The sequence below is a fragment of the Crotalus tigris genome, unplaced genomic scaffold, assembly GCF_016545835.1.
Source record: "Crotalus tigris isolate CLP2741 ecotype Arizona unplaced genomic scaffold, ASM1654583v1 scf7180000023830.6690815, whole genome shotgun sequence".
NCBI lineage: Eukaryota > Metazoa > Chordata > Lepidosauria > Squamata > Viperidae > Crotalus > Crotalus tigris.
This window is the reverse complement of record NW_024100214.1, coordinates 6,080,764-6,103,971: the sequence shown is the minus strand read 5'-3', so window position 1 is coordinate 6,103,971 and position 23,208 is coordinate 6,080,764. Positions and strand designations below refer to the sequence as shown.

The following is a 23,208-nucleotide window of genomic DNA, read 5'->3' as shown; positions in this document are numbered from 1 at the left end:
AAGGTTGAGAAACACTGTCCTAGGTTTTTCTCTGGTCGTGGCTTAGAACAAGGGTTATCATACTTCTGTTTTGCTTTGGCAAATGATATGTGAATGTTTTGCGCTTCCTTTTTAAAGGGTGTCCATTAAAATGCATGAAGAAGAGGAAAACCTCTGGGGGCAAAGGATTTAAAAAGCTCAGCCTGATTTTGAAAAATCCTTCTTCAAATGACCAGATTAGGAATGTGGGATGTGTAACAGTAGCTTTCCCTAACATGGATATACTCAAAGGTGTAGACTTCACTTCCTGGAGTTTCCCAAGCTTTTGCAAAGAATTGTGGACATACTTTCTTCATATTAGGAAATAATGGGTAAAGCTATACTTAGCCTAGTTTGGCACTAAGTGTGTATTATTATTATACTAAAGATTTCATTTTGCTGGTTGCATTACCATATAATATGATGTCTCTCTTTAAATATACTTTGAAGATACATTTTTTTCCAAAATGCTGTAGTTTAAAATATTTTTCTATTGCACATGAAAATTCTCCTCTCCTTTTTACTTTTTGATTAAATTCCCTTTTTCTGGTTATTTTATGAAAAAAAAGGAAGGAAAAAAGCATTGTCTTGTAAACATATATCTTATGAATTTTAGATGCACTGAACTGTATGTCAAATATTTTTTTTCCATTGCTTGTTGATAGCCTGATTTGCATGTCCCAATAAATCACCGTTTTTAATCCTAGTTTGTTGAATAAAGCATAGTTGGCAAGGTCCCTGCATCACACTGTGCCATAAATAATGTTTTATGCTGTATGGTAAGAACGTTATCACTTTTGGCATACAGCTGTTAGGATGGCACAGAAGGCACTGTTGAGGCTGATAGAAGTGGTGCATCTTTGCATTAATTTCTACTATGGAAATGAAAACTTGTGATAAACAGAGCTATTTTTTGCTGGCAAGACCAGGAGATCATTTTGTGTCCAATACCTAAAATAAATGTCTAGTTTCAGGACAAAAACAATAAATATTCTATTTAACAGTTTTGGAACTTTAAAAAAAAAAAGCAAATTCAACTTTAAAGCAGATTTACAGCAATAAAAGCTTTTCCATTGAGAAGCCTGCTGTACTCTAATTTTATGCCACTGTGGTATCAGTTGTCTCAATTAATGTAACTAAGACATTTTTTAAAAAAGAAAGAAAGAAAGAAAGGTGTACTTTGAAACAAGTAAAGTTCAGGAAACAGGAAGATTACACAGTGATAAAGGTCTGGTGCTCCAAGCATGGTTGGAGTTTCTTCAATAAATCTGGAAGAGACTACCAAGCAACCTTGTACATTTTTTAAAAAGTATGATTTGCTATTATGCTTTCAGCCATTATGACAGAAATCTGATGCTGCATTATGAATTGCTCAGACCAATCTTCATCTAGGACAGTAGTTCTCAACCTTTCTAATGCCACGACCCCATAATACCACTTATACATCACTGGGTGCCAGGGGCCTGGCCAAAGAAAAGGGGGAAAAATGGCGGACAGCCTTGTTTGGTGACCCCCGTGAAATAGTCGTTCGACCCCAAATGGGGTCCCGACCCACAGGTTGAGAACCACTGATCTAGGATCTACACACCAATTTCTATCACCCTCAGTCAGCAGGCCCATGTTGCCCAGAGATGTTAAGTACCGTACTGAAAGTCCAAATCAAATCATTTGGAAGATTTATCCAGCTTGGGAAATACTGTTGCAGCTGAATCCCCTCCCCTCCGTCAGTTTGTACAGGTGGAACAAAGCTAAGAAAGGAGAAATTGTCTAGTAATGAAAGAGTGTGTGAACAGAATAAAAGCAAATTGTATCTTTTGCTCTGGTCTCGGGATAAATCTTGTTACCTTTCCCTTTTCTTCCCTAAGTTAGAACCCAGTTCCAGGCAAATGGTTTTGCAAATGATCACTCACAATTTTACAATAGTCTAGAGAACAAAGCCCCCCAAAGGAGAAGATTTCAAGGGCTTTTACGTGAATGTTTTCCTGACAATGCTATGTTTGATAAAGCAAAATAGACTTTATTATTTTGAAAATGCAGTTTGTCAAAATATAATTATATTTCAAACAGCAAACTACCGGTATTTTTGCCAAATCATCATTAAAAACCTGTCAGAAAATGTCAATGGAAAAGGGGTTGTAGCTTTCCCATTACAGTATACAGTGCACGGTGTACAATATACATTTCTTGGTCCTAGAAACAAAATATTTTCCTGGAAGGAAAAATATCCTACAATTTCACATGCTATGTTTTCCTTGTTAGAGTAACTATAGTCTCTGATAGGAGTTTGTCATGTAATTTTGGAAATTAGTGATGACAGTCAAAGGAAATGAATGCCTTTATAACTACCAGGAAATACATACAACTTTTCATTAATGTTTATAAACTTAGCAAGGATAGAGATAAAGCTATCACCAAAGGTAATATTTTCATTCACACAGTGACCAGGTTTATTTTTTAAACAAATTAGCTAAAGTACCTGCAGTATCTCAAATAATATAACATTGTACAGCAAGGATAGATCCTCAGATTGTTTTATGTAAATATAAAGCTTGAATAGCTTAAAATCATTTCATGAAAACTAGGAGACCAGGAATTTGCTGACTGTAGTACATTGCTTGAGTACTCAGCAAGATGGTCATAACTCAAGAATATTCATCTGCATTAATTTCCCTTTTAATGCATGTTTGCATCTGCAGTACAGTAAAACTTCTCTTTCTTTGCTCGTGTTACACCTGCCACTTCCCCCCCTCCAGCATCATTTGTGAGATTTCATTTTGGATACCTTCATTCTTGTTAATGAGAAGTTCACCCTTTTGCTTGGTGTTTTGCGTGCTTTTTTGTGTGGAGTTTCTCTCTTAGTGTGAGTATTGTGGTGCCTAATTGTTTACTGATTGCTACAGAATTAGCCTTGGAATTTAAGGTGTATCTCGTAGATAGGGTCTCTCAGCCTTAGCTGAGCTAGGGTATGTGAATTTCAACTTCCAGACTTTCTCAGCCAGTATGAGAAACACTGGTTTAGACTGAGGTGTGGTTGGATGAGAGTTAACCAAACTTCACAATTAGCAACATGAAATGCACCACAGTCACTCCCCAGAGAACTTTTTCTCTAGTTACACAAACATGGAAAGAGGGATGGGCCTAATGATATGAAGGAACTAAATTCTATATATTCAGATTGATATGCTGTTTTTAACCAGTTGAGAAAGGGCATTTGAGGACTTTTCTTCTAGGTCAGTGGTAGGCAATCTTGGCTCTTTTATGACTCGTGGACTTCAACTCCCAGAATCCGTGAGCCAGCCATGCTGAGGGGAAAAGAAGAGGTTTCCAAGCTGAGTCATGCTGGCTCAGGAATTCTGGGAGTTGAAGTCCACGAGTCATAAAAGAGCCAAGGTTGCCTACCCCTATTCTAGGTGAAGGACTATACATTTTCCAGATTCTTTCTATTCTTTGCAACTTCACGACAGCTTTTTCCTCCTAAGTTTCTTTTAACATTTCCCTCAGAACTACATTTAATTTTGCAATGTGTAGACATAAAGTTGAATATTCACATATAAACCATATTCACATATAAAAACAATTGGACTTACCCATATTACAGTCAGGCATAATAAATTCTACACTGTTCTCTACAGCTAGTATTTGATTGTCTTTCCTGTCTTTGTTTAAGCGAAAGAAAGTTTTAGTTTGCAATAGTGGCAAATATCTGTAGCTCAGGTGTAGAATGTGGGTGAAGATTCATTATCCGAGCTTGTGGGCTAGTTTTAGTTCTCATACTTTTTTCAAAATATCTACTATATGAAAATATTGAGGGAGTTAGAGATTCAACTATAATCATATATTTCAAATGTGATTGCTGAGCCTGCCCAGTAGAGCAAAATATTATTAGATCTAATATATAATATGTTTAGCCTAGTATGATGAGTTCTAATCTTTCTGTAGACCATTTGGATAAAGCTCATGGGTCACAATTGGAGAATAAAGAGAAAAAACATTAAGGGCCTTCCCACTCATGCATCTAATTATAGTAAGAGCATTTCTTGGCAATTTTTTTACTCTAGGTGAGTCCATGATGTTGGTTTCACCTCATTCTTATCCCATGAGTGAGACAAGCTTAAGTCAACTTTAGGTATTTGACATTTGTAGTGATATTTCCTCTAAAACTGACAGCAGTGCATAGCAGTGCTTAAAATCCAATATGTTTCACCCACTGTTCTGATGGTGGCCCAGTCAGATGGCCTATAAAGGGTAGAGCAGATTGGTTCTATTGGCACTTTAGATTGATGTGATGAAGTGATGGCACCATCCTTCTCCTTGGATCCTGGGCCTTTTTGCCTGCTGCCATTCTTTTTTTGCCTTCTGGATGGAAAGAGCTGGATAGAGCTGCCAGCTGTATCAGTTCTTAGCAGCATTCTTCAGTTCACCAGATAATTGAGTGGCTAAGAAAAAAGAAACTGAAGCAGAGTTGTTTTCTCCAAAGCTTGCAGCAATGTTGCTTTTATATAGGTTTAACACTCTCCTGGAAGTAGGTTAAACCTGCTATCAAGACCTGCCCTTCAGACAACTGAGGGAACTGGCTCTTTCAGTTGATGACATCACTTTCCAGTTTTGACAGATATGCTTTCCTGCTTTCCATCCACATAGGGTCAAAGGAGAGGCCAGTCAGCCACCTGTTGAAACTTATCCCCTCCTCCATCATTGTCCTGACTGGCAGATCATTTCCTTCAGGCTGTGTTATTCAGAAAGCGGGAAGACACCAAAGCCAGAGGATTTCTCCAATTGCTTTGCTTATCTGCCCTGTGTATGAGAAATTGGGGCACAAAGTTTTGGCTGAAAGCCAAAATAGAGAATATAAATGCAAAATAGAGACTAGCCATTTTCTACCAAGATGGATAGATAACACTTTAATTCAGCAGTGGGGCAAGCTCTTACAAAATGATCCTGAAATTACAAATGCCTGGTTAAGCTTACATTCAGTGGCTAAGTCTCAGGCAGTACAGTATACCAGGGGTCTCCAAGCCCCAGTCCATGGACAGGCAGCAGTCCACAACATGCCAGCAACCAGACAATCCAAACAAGCGAAACCCCGTCTGTGGATGCAGGCAGCACACAAAACCACCCCCACCCCCACCCTGGTCTGCAGAAAAACCTTTCTCCACAGAATTAGTCCCTGGTGCCCAAAAGGTTGGGGGCTGTTGCAGTATAGGACATTTTTGAATAAATACTTAACAATTGTTCTGCAAGGAATCTTTCTGCATACCTATTTAATTGGCATACTTCCTGGTATTAAAATTATTCACCTACAGCAACAAATTTCAAATTCATAGGATTAGGAATTCTCCAAGACATTCTGAATTTAAATTTGATTGTATGTGCAAACCCAATGTGTATGGGTGAAAATAGGATTCACTGAACAAACCTAGAATTTTTTTTAAGTAGCAGCAATAATGTATGATTAATGTTGTGATAATGGCTATCAAGAAGAAGCCAAATATATTTTGGGTTTTTAGATCAACTGAAGAAAGATTTTGTTTTCTTTTTTTACTTTTTTACTCCATTTCTTTCCCTCATTTGTAATTCTTAAATAAAATCCAATATTCAAGTCCATATTAAATTGGGTATGAGGAAAAAATATGAAATTATTTTCCAAACTCTCTTTGCTTTATTTTCAGCCAGACTGGGAAACATGTTTTTTTTTTCCAAAGCCAAAAGCAATAATGCATGCTATAGCACAATCACCATTAGGTATTTCTTCAATAAAACTCTTTCATCCCAGAGAGTTACAGTGAGCTTTTTATATGAAGATGTTTGTGTACTTTTTCTATGACAGCATTCCAAAAAAACAATATTTACCAATATAAGGTACCTCCTTTTTTTAGACTGCTCTGCTTTATAGCGCTGAATTACCAAACTCACGAGAAGGTACAACTCTCCATTTTCTTCCTTGGAAACTAAACCTTGCTTGCAGTAATCAAAAAGTACTTTGTAGTCAGCGTCCTGAAAAGTGATTCCCTTCAGTGAATGAATGACTCTTTCTGTTTGTGGAAGGATTAGTATGAGAGATTCCCGAATGAAGGCAAATATATGTGTCCCAGGATAATGTTGCAGGATCCAGTCTGGGTCATTTACCGGGACCACAGGTTTTGTTTCCGAGCTTTCGGATTTGTGCTGAAGTCCATCTTTAGGGAACTTCTCTCAAATTGGATCCTGCGATATGAGAGATTAGCTAAACTCAAATTTTGAGGAAGAGGGATTCAGGTAACTTATGAAACTTGAATGGAGTTATTACTGAGCTTCGCTTATGGACTACAAGCCTGTATTCATTTGGTGTAAGTCTAATTGAATTAAAATGCATCTGGTAATATCTGATTACATTGCAAAAGTAATTGCCATCTACCAAATTCAGTATCTATTTTGTTTTATAACTGCTTGCTTTCAACATTATTAAAATGCAAAGCCTTACCATTGGATAGGTGTGTGTATAAGGGTGTGCTGTCAAAAGTACATCCTTTTCAAATTAAATGTTTGAAAAGGAACAATTTTCAGCTTTTGTTTGTTTGTTTGGCTTGCTGGGATATATGAGTTTACTTTTTGCTCGACTAAAAACCAACTCAGGGCAATTCCATGCACAGAATTTCTGCTGTCTTCTGATCATCCCACGTTGTGTTTCTGCTGGCAGATGAGTCTGTTTACTTCCTCATCAGCTGCAGTGCAAGAGAAACATCCTGGAGCTATTTTGCAGCCAGAAAAATATGAATGCCCTGTCAAGCTGTGAGGCAGCCTGTTTTTCCCTTTGGTGGGAATTCTCACCTCACCTTATGTCTCACCTCATTGGCTCTCTCTCCTCCCCAGCTTTCATCCCTGTGGCTGGTCATGGCCCAAAATTCAGCAGAGTAAAAGCACCTTTTGTTTGGCAACTGTATTTCAGCAATTGCTTAGGTTCTTTAGAATCACCAAGTATCATGTTTCTTGCAACATGGAATCATTACTCATGAATAAGGAAGCTGTCTGATTCCAGTTAGTGTGTTCTCTTGTTGGTCACCTAATTGGTTCCTGCCACGTGTCAAGGTCCACTGCTGAACTGTGGATCAGCTATCAATTGTTTTGCAAAGAGAAACTGTGGTCATGTGGAAGAGATCTTGCTGGCTTTCTTTCTTCGTTTGTGAAGGACATGCTGTATCCATTCATGAACGCCATATGTCTGAGCATACTGGCAGAGAAACAAGGAAAGCCCAATTTATATTTGTTCTTTGAAGTTTGTCTGACAGAAATAAGTCTAATCTATTAATGATATTAAAGATATTGGATGTGTTTTAACTATATCCTTGAGACACAGCTTTCTGAACTAAGTAGCAAATAACCTTATAGCATCCCACTCTTGGGAAAACAAAGAAACAAACAACAGGATTAGCATCCCTATAATTCCTTGCAGCCGATTGATGTCAGCCTTACTAGGTAAAGCAGACAAGTAACACAGTGCAATAAGATAAGTTTATTTTATTATTGTAAAGCCACATTAACAGAGTCTTGCAAGTCTGAAAGTACAATTCTCCCAGCATCACCTTTACAGCCCCATAACTAAGGGAGAGTCCCTCCTGAGCTTCTTGCTCTGCCCACTATGCAGCTGTGAGCTACATTACCTCTTATATGACCGTTTCCTAGGCAGCATCTCTTCACCCAGCGTCCTAAGGCCATTCCACATACCATTGCATTTCTTGGCAAATCCAGAATTGCAGGGAATATCTTCCAGGTACTACTAGCTGGGGACAAATATTAAACAAGAATGGTTCCATGACATGTTACTTTTCAGTTTCCCGGGAACTTATAATTGGCTATTGCTGCAAGGAGAAGCGCTTGAAGAGATCCTGTTGAGGATTTCTTATTTGCTTATTTATGGTTACTGCACCTTTTCCAAATTTGGTGCCCTCTCAGTTGTGTTACATTACTAATCCCATATTTCCCAGCTAAGATAGCTGCCAGATGGCAAAGGTTTTGAAATGAATTAAAAATACCAGGAAATGCCTTTAATAAGGTTGTTTATTATCATTTCTTTATTGCCGATGTGGTGTCTTCCACCATGCTTATTTTTTTTTTTTTTTTTTGTAGCACACCCATCGTATCTGACTTGCAGGTTAGTTTAGATTAATCTTGTGACCTCCATTATATTTAATTTCCGCAAAATGTCAGGAATGTGAACTATTCCTGTTCAAGAACAAGGTCTACCAGTTTTTGGTTTGTAACAAGACCCACCCTCTTTCTTCGAATGATATGCGAGTTCCTTTTTGTTGCTCTAAGGTCACAAAAATATTTCCCTGAATGATAAGGTGACCAACTTTTTTACAATGAGGAGGAAGACACAAATAAATTGAAGAAAAAAAAGTGAGTCTGATGCATGCGTGTGTGCCATGTCATGTTTCCGTAAGAAGTAAACAAAGCCACTTGCGTGCAGCGCACTCTTGCGCGTGACGCACTCTCTCAAAACAATTCTCCTGTGCGCAGCGCATGCGTCTCATAATCGCGTCTCACCACACTGTACCGAGCCTTGATGAATTGTCATGTCAAATACAAATATGTCACATCACACGCAACGGATCGGATCGGCATCGATCGAATACGGAGATTTACAGATTAGTCTTCAAATACCAAGAAGGAGGACATGTAGGAGGACACTTTTCGAGAGAGGACAGAACTTACAAAAGGAGGACTGTCCTTACTAAAGGAGGACGGTTGGTCACCTTATGTGAATTTTGTATAAATTAACTAAATTAAGTGCCTGTGTATACCCAACAATGGCAAGTGAAAGACCACTGTTTTCAGTAAATAAATGTGGTACTTTCTAAAGATCAGATTACCATGGTAGCAACAGCCTCCTGTCTTTAAACATGGGCCCACCTAACCAGATAAGATGGATGAGAGATAAGGAATACATCCCCTTCAGTAGCTGCTTTTCTCAGAAACAGACTCATTTCCAGCATCAGCTAGTATTTTAGAAGTTCCTCCCATCTTCCACAGATAGAAGGGAACATTTTTTCAAAATGTATGCTAGCTACAAGGCATGTGTATATCAGTTAAAAATAAAGTATGCTTCCGAACTTTTGTATAACCAAATATATTTGAATCTCATACAATAGATCAGTTAAAATTTCCACTAGCATTGTAATAGCTAGTTGATTTTGAAAAAGAAAGTCTCCATGTGGGTTACCATTTCCCATTCAATGGATTTTAATATCATGTGCAGTTTATTTATTAGGCAGCTACAGCCAATCTTCTGCACAATATTTTTTTTAGTTATGATTTTCTACACATATGCTGTATACTATTTCCAATAGGAAGAAATTCAAAGATTGGAAATTCATTGTATGTAAATAAAGCAATCCGAAACATGATGCAATTTGTTTCCATGTGTCCTTCACTGCAAAGGATGCCCCACAGTATGACCAACTGAGATGTCTGGAAATGGATAGCTTTGAAGGGAAATGTTGTAGGAAAGGTTATTCAGTTGGAAAAGTAAAAGAGAGAACTAGTTCACTAATTCATGTTAGCAACTATGCTTCTTTTTATAGTGTGAAGCAACTGTCCCATGCATCAGATTGACAGATTTGTGAGAGAAAGGCAAATACATGCAACAATGCTATCAAAACCAATTAATATATCTATCTTAAACCCATTAATATACAATAAGATTTGTATGGGGAGCAAGCATTAGTGGTTTATTCTGTGTTTTGCTGTCTTCTATCTGTTCACCCACACCCAACATTCAGAGACTTTACATATTGGTTGCCTCCATTCTTTCTCATGTTTTACAACTTTGTTTAATGTTTCCAAGTTTAAACCTGTATTTTGCTTGATGGCATCAATCCAACATATTCTTTACTAATTAACCTCAATTAATTTGAGGTTTAGTGCCTCCTCTTTGAGTAAATCAAGAAAAGTAAATAAAATCCTGAACTGATTCAGTTTGTTTATTGTCACTTATTACTATGATTTTCCTTTGTGTTTATAGATACACCAAGGAGAAAAAATGTAAAATATGAATAAATAGGGTTATTAGAACTAGGTAAGATTTGATTTATATTTCAGATTTGGTTTGCATTTGAAATTCAGACTCTAACAATATTCCATGTGTATTATTTTGAGAATTGAGATTTGGTAAATGATTATAAATTGTAATGGAATGGTATGATGTCTGTTTCAATTTTTGGCAGAATGGGAAGAAAAAAAAAACAGTGATATATTAGCCTGCAAAATTTCAGCCAGATAATTTAAAAAGTTTCACTACAGTAAAGTTTTGAAATATCCTCCATGTATTTCTTTTAAGGCAGAAATATGAGGGCCGAAGAAAGATCAATAGCCATTTGCAAATAGTCCATCAAAGAACCTGTACAGAAGATGTCATGAACCAGTGCAGAGACAGTCCTATTCCAATTAACAACAAAAATGTTCAAAAGCTGCTTTAAAAAATTGAAAAGTCTACGAAGTTCTATGAATAGTAGTTATTCTGGTCAAGCAGGTTTTTGACATGGTTGATGGGCAAGATTAACCTCTTCTGGGAATTATTAGTATGTGCTTCCTCCCCAACCTTTAATAAAAATGTTTGAATTATTTTATTTAACTGCATTCTGATAAAAGGAATTATCATATCCAGTGAACAGTAAACACACCATCTCAGACCTATTCAAACAATGAAGAAGACTTAATTCACTCCAGGAAATGATGGAAAGAGATAAGTATCAGAAAGAAAATAAGATTTTTTTTAAAAAAAAGAATGATGGGAAGAATAGAGAGAGTGGTCCTTGGTGCTCCCTGAGCTTGGTGGTTTTCTTGCAGACGGTTCATTACCCAAACTAGTAGCACTGATGGTGTTACCTAGTTAGGGTAATGAAATGTCTGCAAGAGAACAGCCTAGCTCAGAGAGCACCAAGGATCCCTCATTTTAACCCTGAGCTGCAAATATTCTCCTTCAATGAGAATAGAGAGAATTAAAAAGGAAGAAAAGGGGGGATATAAAAAGGCTGAAGAGCTGCAAACAGTCTGAACACAGAGACTCACATGGAGATTCGGAAGAACTATGACACAGATCATAAAAATAGATTAATACGGGTGGTTAAGGAAAGATAAAGGTGGTTAAGGACAGCCATTTGTCCGAAATGGTGTAGGGTTTCCTGCCCGAGCAGGGGGTTGGACTAGATGACCTCCAAGGTCCCTTCCAACTTTACTACTATTATTATTATTAAAGATAAAATATGGAACCTTAGGAGAAAGAGAATGTCTCATACACACAATCAAAAGCAAACAGGATTTTTAAACTCTTCTATCCCACTGTAAATCAGGAGTTTATGTTTTAAAAAATAGGTTTCATTGTAATGATAAGGAGATCACTTTTTTAAAAAAATTATAAATGGTCACCCTGAAGAATTTGCAGGTGATAGTTTCTATTCCATCAGAAAGAAATTCTAAAAGTAGAAAGAATGGGGGCTTTGGTTTTTTTGGAAATGCCAATATACATTCCTTTATACTATATATGTATGTTACTGTATTAATTTGTGTTGTGAACTGATTTACCTTTAGAAGATATCCAGCATTTCAAAACATACTTGATATTTATGGCTTAAAAATTGTTTCGGATAAGGTTTTTAAAAAAGGAATAATTAACTGAATCCAACATGAAGTGAATCTTTTTTTTCTCAAATCTGAATTCATTAATAACCTTCTAAAAGTGATATAGGTTGTATTTTGCAGGTGGAGGTAGTTTAACATCTGGCTTTGGCGTAAGTTACAGATTAGATAGTTTTGATTTTTTTTACACTATGAAAGTTAGGAGGGTTTTAATGTAGTACAATAAGCAAATTAATTTTAGCTTGCATTTCATCTGCAACCAAGTGTCTTCCATATCGGTTATTCAGTTATGTATTTAATTTAATTGTATATTTATTGGTTGGGATTAAATTTATGGGATTAAATTTGATGCATTACTGGCTATTCAATCTCTTGGCAGTTCAGGATAAAAAGATATTTAGTTAAAACCAAGGATATTAAAAATGAATTGAAATGATCAGCAATTTAAAAAGCTGCCCCAAGAGACACATTAAAAGCAGAAATCAGTCTTCGCCACTCAGCAAGGAGGGGTAATCAAAGATGCATTGCATCCCCAAGAGGATCATAAGGCTGTTGTGAAGGAGCTTCTTAGAGCGTGGAGGAAGTCTACAGGCAGATTCACACTTCCTGCTTGACCCATTGTTAGCATGGTCCCCTCAATCTTTTTTGAATACAGGAATAGATGATGCCCTGTTAAATCATTGAACTGCTCTCAGTGAATCTAGAAATTAATCTTCCATTCCACTTTTAAATCCTCCAGTGGGCACCTTCTTTGAAAGAACAATATGTTCCCTTTTGCAATCAACAGGGCTACAATGGTACCATAAGGGAGAATGTCTTATGGTGACCATAGTCTAGACCAGGGGTAGGCAACCTTGGTTCCTTTATGACTCATGGACTTCAACTCCCAGAATTTTTGAGCCAGCCATGCTGAGGGGAAAGGGAGAAGTTTCCAAGCTGAGCCATGCTGGCTCAGGATTTCTGGGAGTTGAAGTCCACAAGTCATGAAGGGGCCAAAGTTTCCCCCATGCTGGTTCAGGAATTCTGGGAGTTGAAGTCCATGAATCATAAAAGAGCCAAGGTTGCCTACCCCTGGTCTAGACTGAGCACCAGCCTGATCCCATTGCCAACCCGTTGCAATTACACTGTTGTAATTTGTTTGGTAAAAGCTATACGGCTAAGCAAATCAATGATTACAATGTAAGCATGGTAGCCTCTCAAGTAATCCATGTTGTTCTGTTGCAGGTGAATATCCTGAAAGCAGTATGAGCCATAAAGGATCCACAAGCAGCCACCCGGGCTCTGCAAAGTAAGGAATCTAATGTTTAAACGAACAAACTGTGGGGGAAGAAGAAAGGAACTGGAGAGGTTCAGAGTTCTACAATCTGGATTGTCATCAGAAGTACACTGAGAATATGTAGAGGGCAAGTTTGCAGATGCTGAAAAGTAGAATTGTGTCCTGTGTAAATAATATTTTTACTTTTTAATTTCTAGCTAGATTGGGTAGACATGAAATCCCCTGCTAGGTCTCTGGATTATGTGCAGTTTATATTTCTGATTCCCATTGTATAATGATAGGAACAACTCAGTTGTTTTTCTATCCCCTAAAACAGCGGTCCCCAACCTTTTTGGGTCCACACAGTGGCATTAGTGGTGGCAGGGGGGTGGGGAAGGGATGATTGCATGTGCACAATCTAATCTCACACATGCACAAATAAAACTTCATATGCTCACCTGCCACTTTCATAGCCCCAGTGGGCCCTGGACCGGTACTGGTCTGTGGCTCAGAGTTTGGAGACCACTGCTGTAAAATTTTACAATTAAATATGGGACTTGTAGGAAACAAAATGTCTGTCAAAATGATTATTATTTATGACACAAATCCTGCTTCTGACGACTGACACAAATACTTACGCAAGTCATGATATTTGTGGCACATGTTTCATTTTCCCGAGAGGAAGCATTTGTATGAGAGTGGAGAGCACTGGGTTCTGTGTGGAAGGAGTGCAATCTCCATTCACCTCTGGCATACAAACCCCTCAATAGTTCTTGTATGTAGAATCATAGATTTGGAAGGAGCCATTTAGTAGCCTTGACTGCGAGATGGGCAGCAAATAAATAAATAAATAATAGTCAACACCCCACCCACCCCATTCAATGGAGGAATCCAGATTAAAATATCCCCACATAGGACAGCCTAGTCCAGGGGTAGGCAATCTTGGCTCTTTTATGACTCGTGGACTTCAACTCCCAGAATTCCTGAGCCAGCATAGCTGGCTCAGGATTTCTGGGAGTTGAAGTCCACGAGTCATAAAAGAGCCGAGGTTGCCTACCCCTGGACTAGCCTTTGCTTTGACTCATCCACTAGAAGGGAGTGCAGTGCTTCTCTAGGTAATTGATTCCAGTGTTAACTACTCTGTTGGGATTTTTTATATATATAATATTCAATCTGCTCTCCTGTAACTTAAATGTATTGTTTCATGCCCTGAGTTCTTAAATTTCAGAAGACATGTCTTGACCTCTTTTCATGTTCAGGTTCAGGATGGGGACTTTGAGGTTCTAGTCAAAGACACAGCAAGTCCTATAGCCTGAAACCAGCCTATTGCTGATTTATGTCACTGTAGGGATTACAGCTCCTGAAGAACAATGGCAGTTTGTTCCCCTTTTGTTCTTTTACTATGACATCAGCAGGGAATTTAATGTAATGTATTCAATTTAGACAGCGCCTAATTCCAAACTCTGACTCTAGGCGGTGTACAATAAAAGCAAGCAAAAATAGAAAATACATTATAGTAACATTAAAAAAAAGGTTGGTAACTATGAGCACATAGTAAGTGACAAAGAGCCAGATCTGTTGCAGAGTCTTTGCTCTGTTTGAAACCTGCAAATTACAATCTGTTTGAGGAGTGAGAATTGGGAAAGAAAAATAAAAGATGCTGTTTTTAATCTTATGATATGGAAAAAAATGGAGGACCTTGCCGCCACACCTTGCTTAGGATTCTATGTCCTGTTTTCCCACACAGGAAGTTAAACTCCTGTCATCAGCACTGTGGAAACAAATGGTGAATTTTCTCAAAGACAAATTAAAGTGCTCTTGTTTCATCTTACTGCTTTCTCTATTTCCAGTGGCAGCATGGGTAAAGGAGATGGTGTTGGCAAAATGAGTGCAAAAGATTTATATGGTAAGTCCATATTTCATGCTTAATAAAGCTTGTTCAGGCATGGAAGGTTAGATCCAAAATTGTAACAAAGCAAGAGTTAACTTACAAAAATGATGAAAAATGATCATTTGTTGGCATGTTAAAGAAAATTATTGATTGCTGGCATAACATACACTGGATTGTTTGAAGAAAATTGCCTTTCCATTTTCGATATGGGGTCATTCAGCCAATTAACCCCTAATCCACAGGACCACAAGGGTCAGGCTAGTAAGAACAAGCATCTCTAAAAACAGTCATCACCAATGACTACTTCTGAAACTCAGGGGAATTTAAGGAATAATATAACAATTCTTATATTAAACTTACTTTGACATTGCTGTGTGTACACTAGGTTAATGAGCAGTTTGTACTGCTCTCCAGAATGAAGTGCAGTTCAGCCACTCCCACTCGGCTCCTCCTGTAGTGCAAGCAGTTAATGTAATTATATGTGATTTATTTGGTATACGGTCTATGCTTACTAGGAATTCTGTTGGTTACAGGATGCTTGGAAAACAACACACCATGTAACAGAAGACTAATTTAATCTGTCATGTACAACAACAAGAATTATAAAAAAAGAGTTGCCAGAAGATTAGTTTAATCAAGAATCTTCTTTTAAATATGTAAAAAAACTAATAATTTGTAAGTGTTAGCCTTCGAGAGGGCGGTTCTTGGAGAAAGTGTTCCATGAATTCTTAAGGTTTTCTAAGCAGATCTTGTGTTGAGAGATAGTATGGCCAGACTTCTTTTGGTATAATCTGTTAGACTGAATTTCTTCCAGATAGTTGGCCTGACCAGGCTTTATAAGTAGACTCCTTACTTTTGCTTCTGCAGGAGCATGTCTTTTGCCGGGGCAACTAGGCAAATGCTTCCAACCTTTTTCATCACAACAATTTGTATATTTTTATCAACTCAGTCTGTCTTTTAGTGCCTGAAATCTGGCACTTTCAACTCATTTCCCCCTCTCTCCCCACATGGACGTGTTGCAGGAGTTTGGTGGAGTCTTCTAGCATGTGTAATGCACAACCTTAATCTTCCCTCTCTTTGCATCCTCTGTGTTATCTTCTGTGTGTTTTCTGCTGGTGACACATATTTGATGGAAAACATACCAACTGTCCTAAAATTACCTTGCACTGAACTATATGTAGGCACTGCCAGCTTATTGCTAAGGTGCAATAAAAGATAGGCTGTGGAAAGAGCATATTATTGGCATATTGTCCTCCAGCCTTAAGGATGGGAGGAAAATACATAGCTGTTGCTCTCTAGATGAGCACCAAGAGACTCAGTTGTGAATCAGGAGTCTCCCGATTCAAAATTCATCTCTACTGCATTGAACTTGCTAATTAAGAATGGTCTTAGAAACTTCATGCCTATTTATTGAAGTTCACTTCAGGATGCAGAAATATAATAACACACCTCTTCAGTAGCTGCTCCCATAGTAGTAACAGGAGCTGATGAATGACCCTTCTTCTTATTTGCACGAATGAATGAATCTCCTTTGCCAGCCACAAATGTTCCTTGTCTTCCCTTGAGGTCATTAGGGTACCGAGTGCTCTTTGCCTTTGGCAACGAACGCCCAAACTTCTCATGTGTTAAGCCCCATATTCTAAAAGATTCTCCACATGCTTGCTGAAAGATCCGTAGGCTTACAGATCCAGCAGGCAGATCTCAGGTTTCTGCTTCATTCAGTACACAGCTGCCAGCTGAATAAATGTTAATGTAGACCATGAATAAATAAAGTGACTTCTCTGCTTACTGGCTTCTGTTTTGAAGCAACATGAAAGGGCATTGAAGGGAAATCCATTATATTATTGGCAAGTTTAAATCTGGGGAGAAGTATTTCAGAATAATTAGAGGCTTGTACGAGCAGCCCAATGCTGCTTTTTCTGTCATATTAGCAATACCCCTCTCCCTTCCCTGAAACTGGGCGGCCATTTGTCCGAAATGGTATAGGGTTAACTGCCTGAGCAGGGGGTTGGACTTGATGACCTCCAGGATCCCTTCCAACTTTATTATTATTATTATTATTATTATTATTATTATTATTATTATTATTATTATTATTATTATTATTAACTTACAGTAAATTTTTAGCAAAGCTAAAGTAGTAGTATTGTACCTCCTGGTCGTTTTGCCTTTTGGATTCTTCTAGAAGGGGAATAAGTCCAAATCTCTGGATTTGTTTTTATATGTAAACAATCCATTCCATTCTGGAGATTCCATTTGGAGATACGATTAGTCCTCATGGTCAAAGTGGCTCTCAGAGCTTATCAGGTGATGATATTGCTCATACAAATGGACCATCAAACAAATCAATCCAAAGTTCTCACTTGAGGCACAAACAACCAAGTTCAAATTATACTACTTTGGACACATTACGTGAAGACCAACTCTCTTGAGACATCTATAATGCTGGGAAAGGTTGAAAGAAAGAGAAGATCAACCAGTAGCAAGGTGGATGGGCTCAGTTACAGTGGCAATTTGGAAGATCTGGAAGACCAGATTAGGGATTAGAAGAAATCTTTCTGTCTGGTTGCTGAGAGTTAAAATGACTTAGTAGCAAATAATCAATTAACGTTACACAATGGTCCTCATGTCTAGTGATGCCAAACAAAAAGCTGTTTGCTAGCCCTTCTCCCTTGTTTCTCCTTATGACTTTTCCAGCAGAAATCACACAAAGAAAAAAACTGAAGCATGCTCAGTATGGCCGTACTGTTGCAGAAGTCTTAAAATGGGATGTTATAACTGCTGTCATGCAAAATTAGCTATGTGAAATCTAGCTTAAAATACCAATCAGTCCTCCAAGATAAAGAAAAAATAATAGAAAGATGTTGTGAGATCATTTTCTTTGAGATGCTTTAATTCAAAGAATTCACTGTCTGGATAGAAGTCTGAAAATGGACCCATACCCTATTAGCTATTAGTATTTTACAACATAAAATAAAGAAGGAAGTATTAGGCATACTTTTTTCCTGTGTTTGTGGACAGAAAGATGGAATGAGGATAGCTTTTAGCAAACTAGGATCTTCTTCACAACTCTGTCCTTTGTTTACATTGGCTTTCAGTTCTCATAACATAGTGGCAGTAGCCTTGCAATGCATCCTAAAGGCCTAACGTTAGAGAAACATGGCATAAACAATAATGGTGAGGTGCTACCATTTCTCTTGCTGCTCATAGAATTGAAAATATCCATTGTGAATTGGATGCCAGCCCTCTAAGAATGTTCATGTGGTGTTCCTAATAGTTGCCAAGTGATGATGGGATATTCAAGGCATGACACTTGACATAAGAAACTATATGTAATTCAAGAACGAGTTGAATACAGAAACAATAAACTGATAGGCTAGTATGAAACCAGGAGTTATTGCCCATGTGTTTAGTCATAAGGTGACCAACCGTCCTCCTTTAGGAGGTTCTGTCCTCCCTCGAAAAGTGTCCTCCTACATGTCCCCCTTTTCGATATTTGAGGACTAATCTGCAGGGCTTTTTTTCCCTCATAGAACGCTCAGAATGGCATTCCGGCACCTTTTTTTTATGGATTTTTTTCAACTTTTGCATGAGCTGTGCTACTCCCACTATTGGCTTTCGAAAGCCAATAGGAATTGCTGCTGAGCGCGCCAAAACACCCGGCTGGCAAACTTTGCACATGCAAGCTGCCTGTATTATTGTTGCAATGAATAAAATGTTTCTTTTATTTACGATATTTTTTTCTTCAATTTATTTGTGTCCTCCTTTTCATTGTAAAAAAGTTGGTCACCTTATTAGTCAGGATCACAAGAGATCTTTTCTGAACGCACTTACTTTTCCGTACTTTGAAATAACGAACTTATTTGTCTCAGCAATACAGAGAAAAGTGTGTCTTCTCCAGTAATGTTCAACGTAAGTCCTAGAATGCCCAGCAAACCTGGCTATGGATTTTAGCAACTTCCTGAGAATTCTGAGTAGCTTCCTGAGAATCTGTGGAGGCCCCCAAATCATGGAACGTTAGCTAGTCCAGCTCTCAAACACATAGGAGAGGAATTTGCCTACCAGCCAGTCAGACATTTTTATAACCTTAGCATTTAAAACCAAGATTTGTTTAATATCTCCGCAGGCTTTATTTGCATAAATGAAACCATGTGACCATGGATAGCTACAAAAAAATTGTAGGCATGGATGGCTATGGCTACTGAGAATAGGCTGGACAAACTGTTCCTTTTTCTGAAGCAACAGCAAACACTCCTTAGGTGAACTCAGAAATAACTCACTTCTAATAGCTTGCTGAAGAAGCCTGTGAAGATGCTTGTTAGTAATCTGTGTTCATTGTTAGCATTTGGCATTGTATTTATCTTGTAAGATAAATTAAAGGAGCAGATGAACTCTTGTGGTTGCAATGAAAATGCTGTCACAGAAGTAATTTTGCATAGGGAAGGAAAATGAGATCTTAGACCACAAAAAGCTGGGTTGGTAGTCTTTAAGATATTTAATAACTTTAATAATTTTAACTTTATTGTCACTTTGAATGTACACTAATCAGCGTACATTAAAATGAAATTTCGCTGCATTCAGCTCTCAAAGGGTCTCTACCTCCAATATACATTACATAAATATGACAAAAATAAATAAATAAATTCAGAATTATGCATATACCCACATATATTATATGACACAAACAACAGTCTAGTATTACAGTTATTCTCTTGTTCTTCTGTGTGTGTGTGTGTGTGTATGTATACTTGTATGTTCATACTTGTGTGTGTGTGTGTGCATGCCTACATGTTCTCTGAGAAGACTCAGTGGAGTAAATTTAATTGAATGGATCAGTTCAGATCTCCTTCCCCTTTCCCTTGAACAATTTTAAATTTAGCCAGTTTAGTCTAGCGCAGTGGTGGCGAACCTATGGCACGGGTGCCAGAGGCGGCACTTGGAGCCCTCTCTGTGGGCACATGTGCCATTGCCCCAGCCTTGCCTCTCCCCGTGACCCCCTCTTCACCAGCAGTCCCCCTGGAGGAGAGTCGCCCTGAGCATGGCCCACGCGGAGCAGCGCAACCAAGGACATGGCAGCCAGCCACTATAGACAAGATTTTGCCCTCATGCCCCAATGCGCACAGTTGATGTTGCGGGGTGCGGGCAGAGGGCATGGCCACTATGGTGCTGCTGGGCTGCCTGGGCGATCTGCGGTGGGCCCTGGAGGCGGTGAGTGGCCCTGCGGGCAGGCGGAATGGGGGCAAGGCAGGGGCAGGGCAGGGAGTGGAGCAGGGGCAGGGGCAGTTTTGGGGCACTTGATCTCTAAAAGGTTCGCCATCACTGGTCTAGCGGTTAAAGTATCGGGCTATAAAACAAGAGACTGCGAGTTCAAGTCGCACCTTAGCTACAAAAGCCAGCTGGGTGACCTTGGCCAGTCACTCTTTCAGCCCAACCTACCTTACAAGGTTGTTGTAGTGAGGAAAATAGGAGAAGGTGTGTTCGATATGTTCATCACCTTGGGTTATTTGTAAAAATAATAAAGGTGGAATATAAATAATCAAATAAACAAACTCCACTGTTTATTCCAAGGCAGTATTACTATTTCAGTTTCTCATTTCAAACTTTTTCCCCATTGTAGATAACAGCATCAAATGAGTCTCAGCTCTCTTCTGATACAGCATTTGGCTCCCTAATCTTGTTTAATGTTGTTAATTTTCCACATCATTTTCGCAAGAGAATAATTTTGTATTTGGTTGAAAATGAATGCAAAGATGAAAAGTAATTATCTGAAAGCATTAAAAATAATGTTGCTGTTTGTTTATCATTGCTAATATATCACTTAGTGAAAGAGGCCATAGCAAATAGGCCTGGATGTGAATTTTAGAAACACAATCCTCCCTTCAAATTGTTCTCATTCTCAGTTATTAGACATTCATTCCCTTGGACAAACCCACATTTTTGCTTTTATACTCCTCTGACATCTGTAATTGTGAACTAATACAATTACTATTACGTCATGCCCTCTTCAGATTGCAAGTATTTGAATTATTATATTCTAAATGTTGCAAATTTCCATGTTTTTCCCCCAATAACACTGTAACATCATTTTTGCTTTTCCTGCCGTGCAAATTGTAAATCTAATATGGAATCGCAACAGATGTCCAACTTTGAAGTTCTTGGTGCTAAGCTTGCTTGTGTGCTTGCAGATATTTCATCTCTCAACTAGGCAACATCACCCAGTTGGGTAATACTAATACTACTACTACAGCGATGTCAGGAGTGCCGAAGCCCTTCTGGGCTGGAAGGAATGAACAGTGACATCATTGTTGCCTGGAAGAATGCCCAGTTGGGGGCTCCTTTCACATCCCCATTAAATTGCCCACTAAAGTGGTACCTGTTTATCTACTTGCAGTCACCCATTTTCGAACTGCTGGATTGATGGGAGCTGGAATGTGTGACAAGAGCTCACCTCTCCCATAGCAGCAACTGGGTCTTGAACGCAAGCCTGTCAGTAATCAGCCCAGCATCCTAACCTCGTGATCCATCATGCTTCTAGCTGGGCAATGAAACATTTGCAAGCAAACAACCAAGCTCAGAGAACAGCAAGAGTTCTATTATAGAGGTTTTGGTGCCTTTGTGTAAGGTGTGAAGAGTTATGTCTCCTGTTTTGCAGAAATGAAGCCATACCTAAGAATGTGGCACCTTGCATAACCTTATAGCTATAGTAGTATGCTGTTCTTGTTGAGTTTTATTTGGCCAGCTGCAGTCCTATTCTAAAAGTTGATTTTCAAGGTAGCTAGCTATCTACTTGTAATTAGTGATAGGTGTAACTGTCCAGAGATCTGCCCAAGTCATAAATCTGCCATGGCATTTGCCCACTAAATAGTAGCCAAATCACAGCTTTGAGCAATACTCTGCTGTTCCATACTTGTCTACAATCATTGTGCCAACCTATGCTACTCTTGTTACAAATTGACATGTTCCAATAGAAAAGAAGCTGTAGCTCAGTATCTGTTGAACTGTTGAATTCTTGCTGCTCTCTGGGTTGGGTTGCTTACTTGCAAATGTTTCATTACAAAAGGAGGCAATGTTACCTAGTTGAGTTATGAAATGTCTGCAGGTACACAACCAAGCTTAGTACCAAGAACTTCACAGTTGGACATCTGTTGTGATTCCTTACCAGCTTTACAATTTGCACTGCAGGAAAAGCAAAACTGGTGTTTCAGTGTTATTAGGGAAAAACAAGGAAACTTGCAACATTTAGAATTTCAGGATGCCAGGAAGACTGAGACTAGGAGGGGAAGTTCCCAAGTGAAATCATATCTCTGCTCTTTTTAGTTTTCCTGTCTGCAATATGAAAAATAGTGCTGATTTACCCAACTCTAGTTACAAGAATAATGCTCCCAAAACATTCTGACTCTTGAAAGCGCTGTATAAATGCTTGCAGTTGAAGTTGCATGTTTTGACACACCATCATTGCTGTGGTGTTTTCATCACATAGAGACTTCTCTCAAGAAGGAGGAAGTCTTGGCTACATCAGTGTTTGCTTTCTTTGCTGGCTTTATCACATTAGCTAATAAACAAAGGAATGCAAGCACTTTACACAAAATTCAAGGTAAACATTAAACACGATGGAAAGGAATTTAGTTGAGAGGTCTGCCAGCCCACTATCAAGAAAGCAGCGGACTGCTAATTGTGTAATCACTGCAGAATATAAGGCAATTTTCACTGAAATCATAGTGTGTGTGATCACCATATCATTACTAGGATCTTAATAGTGGCTTGCCAAGTGAACTGCTTCAGCTGGCTTCAAGTGTGTAAGAATTGTATTTTTTTCTAGAAGTTGTATTTCTCTTACCTGAAACTTACCCTGATGTAAGATTTCCTTCTTCACTGAATAAGCCATGTTGCCTAGATTCACACTCAGTGCTAGGGCTTCCAAACTACTATGATTAACTTGATACAACATGCTACTCCAGATCCAAAACATTTTGACATAGTATTACATCCATGATCAGGCATTGAACAAAGGAGTTACTGCTGAAATAAATTTGCTTCTCAGGTTATATATGTAAAATTTTGTGCTGAATTTTCTCAGGATATTCCCTCTTTCCCAAATATTATCTATGATACCTACATCTGAATCCATTCTATGAGTTTTGGTGGTGGTTGTCTGAATTGTTATAGCCCAGCTATTGTGGGTCTAAACATAATTCAAGATAAATTTTGACTTTTTCACAGAGCAAGGATGTGATTAGAAGTAAGCTTGGTCTAAAACTGGGAGCATATGAGATATTTGCATAATAGTGGCTGATAACATTTCCTCAATGCTTCACCCTTAAAGTTTAATGAATAATATATATTTGCTCTTCTTTGCTTTTACATCGTTCCACTTGCCTCACTTATGTAACATTTGAAAAGCTTTAAGGTGTGTAATTACAATTAGGTTGGG

At 38.4% G+C, this 23,208-nt stretch overlaps 1 protein-coding gene across 1 annotated transcript in view; it reads left to right on the top strand.

Moving 5' to 3' along the window:
• EPS8L2 (EPS8 like 2) overlaps positions 1–23,208 on the top strand; it is a 90,796-nt gene that overhangs the window by 15,615 nt on the left and 51,973 nt on the right. The window contains exons 2-3 of the mRNA XM_039322033.1: positions 12,856–12,919; positions 14,737–14,792. Coding sequence (XP_039177967.1) covers positions 12,876–12,919; positions 14,737–14,792 — 100 coding nt within the window. The 5' untranslated portion in view covers positions 12,856–12,875. The remainder of the gene's footprint in view (positions 1–12,855; positions 12,920–14,736; positions 14,793–23,208) is intronic.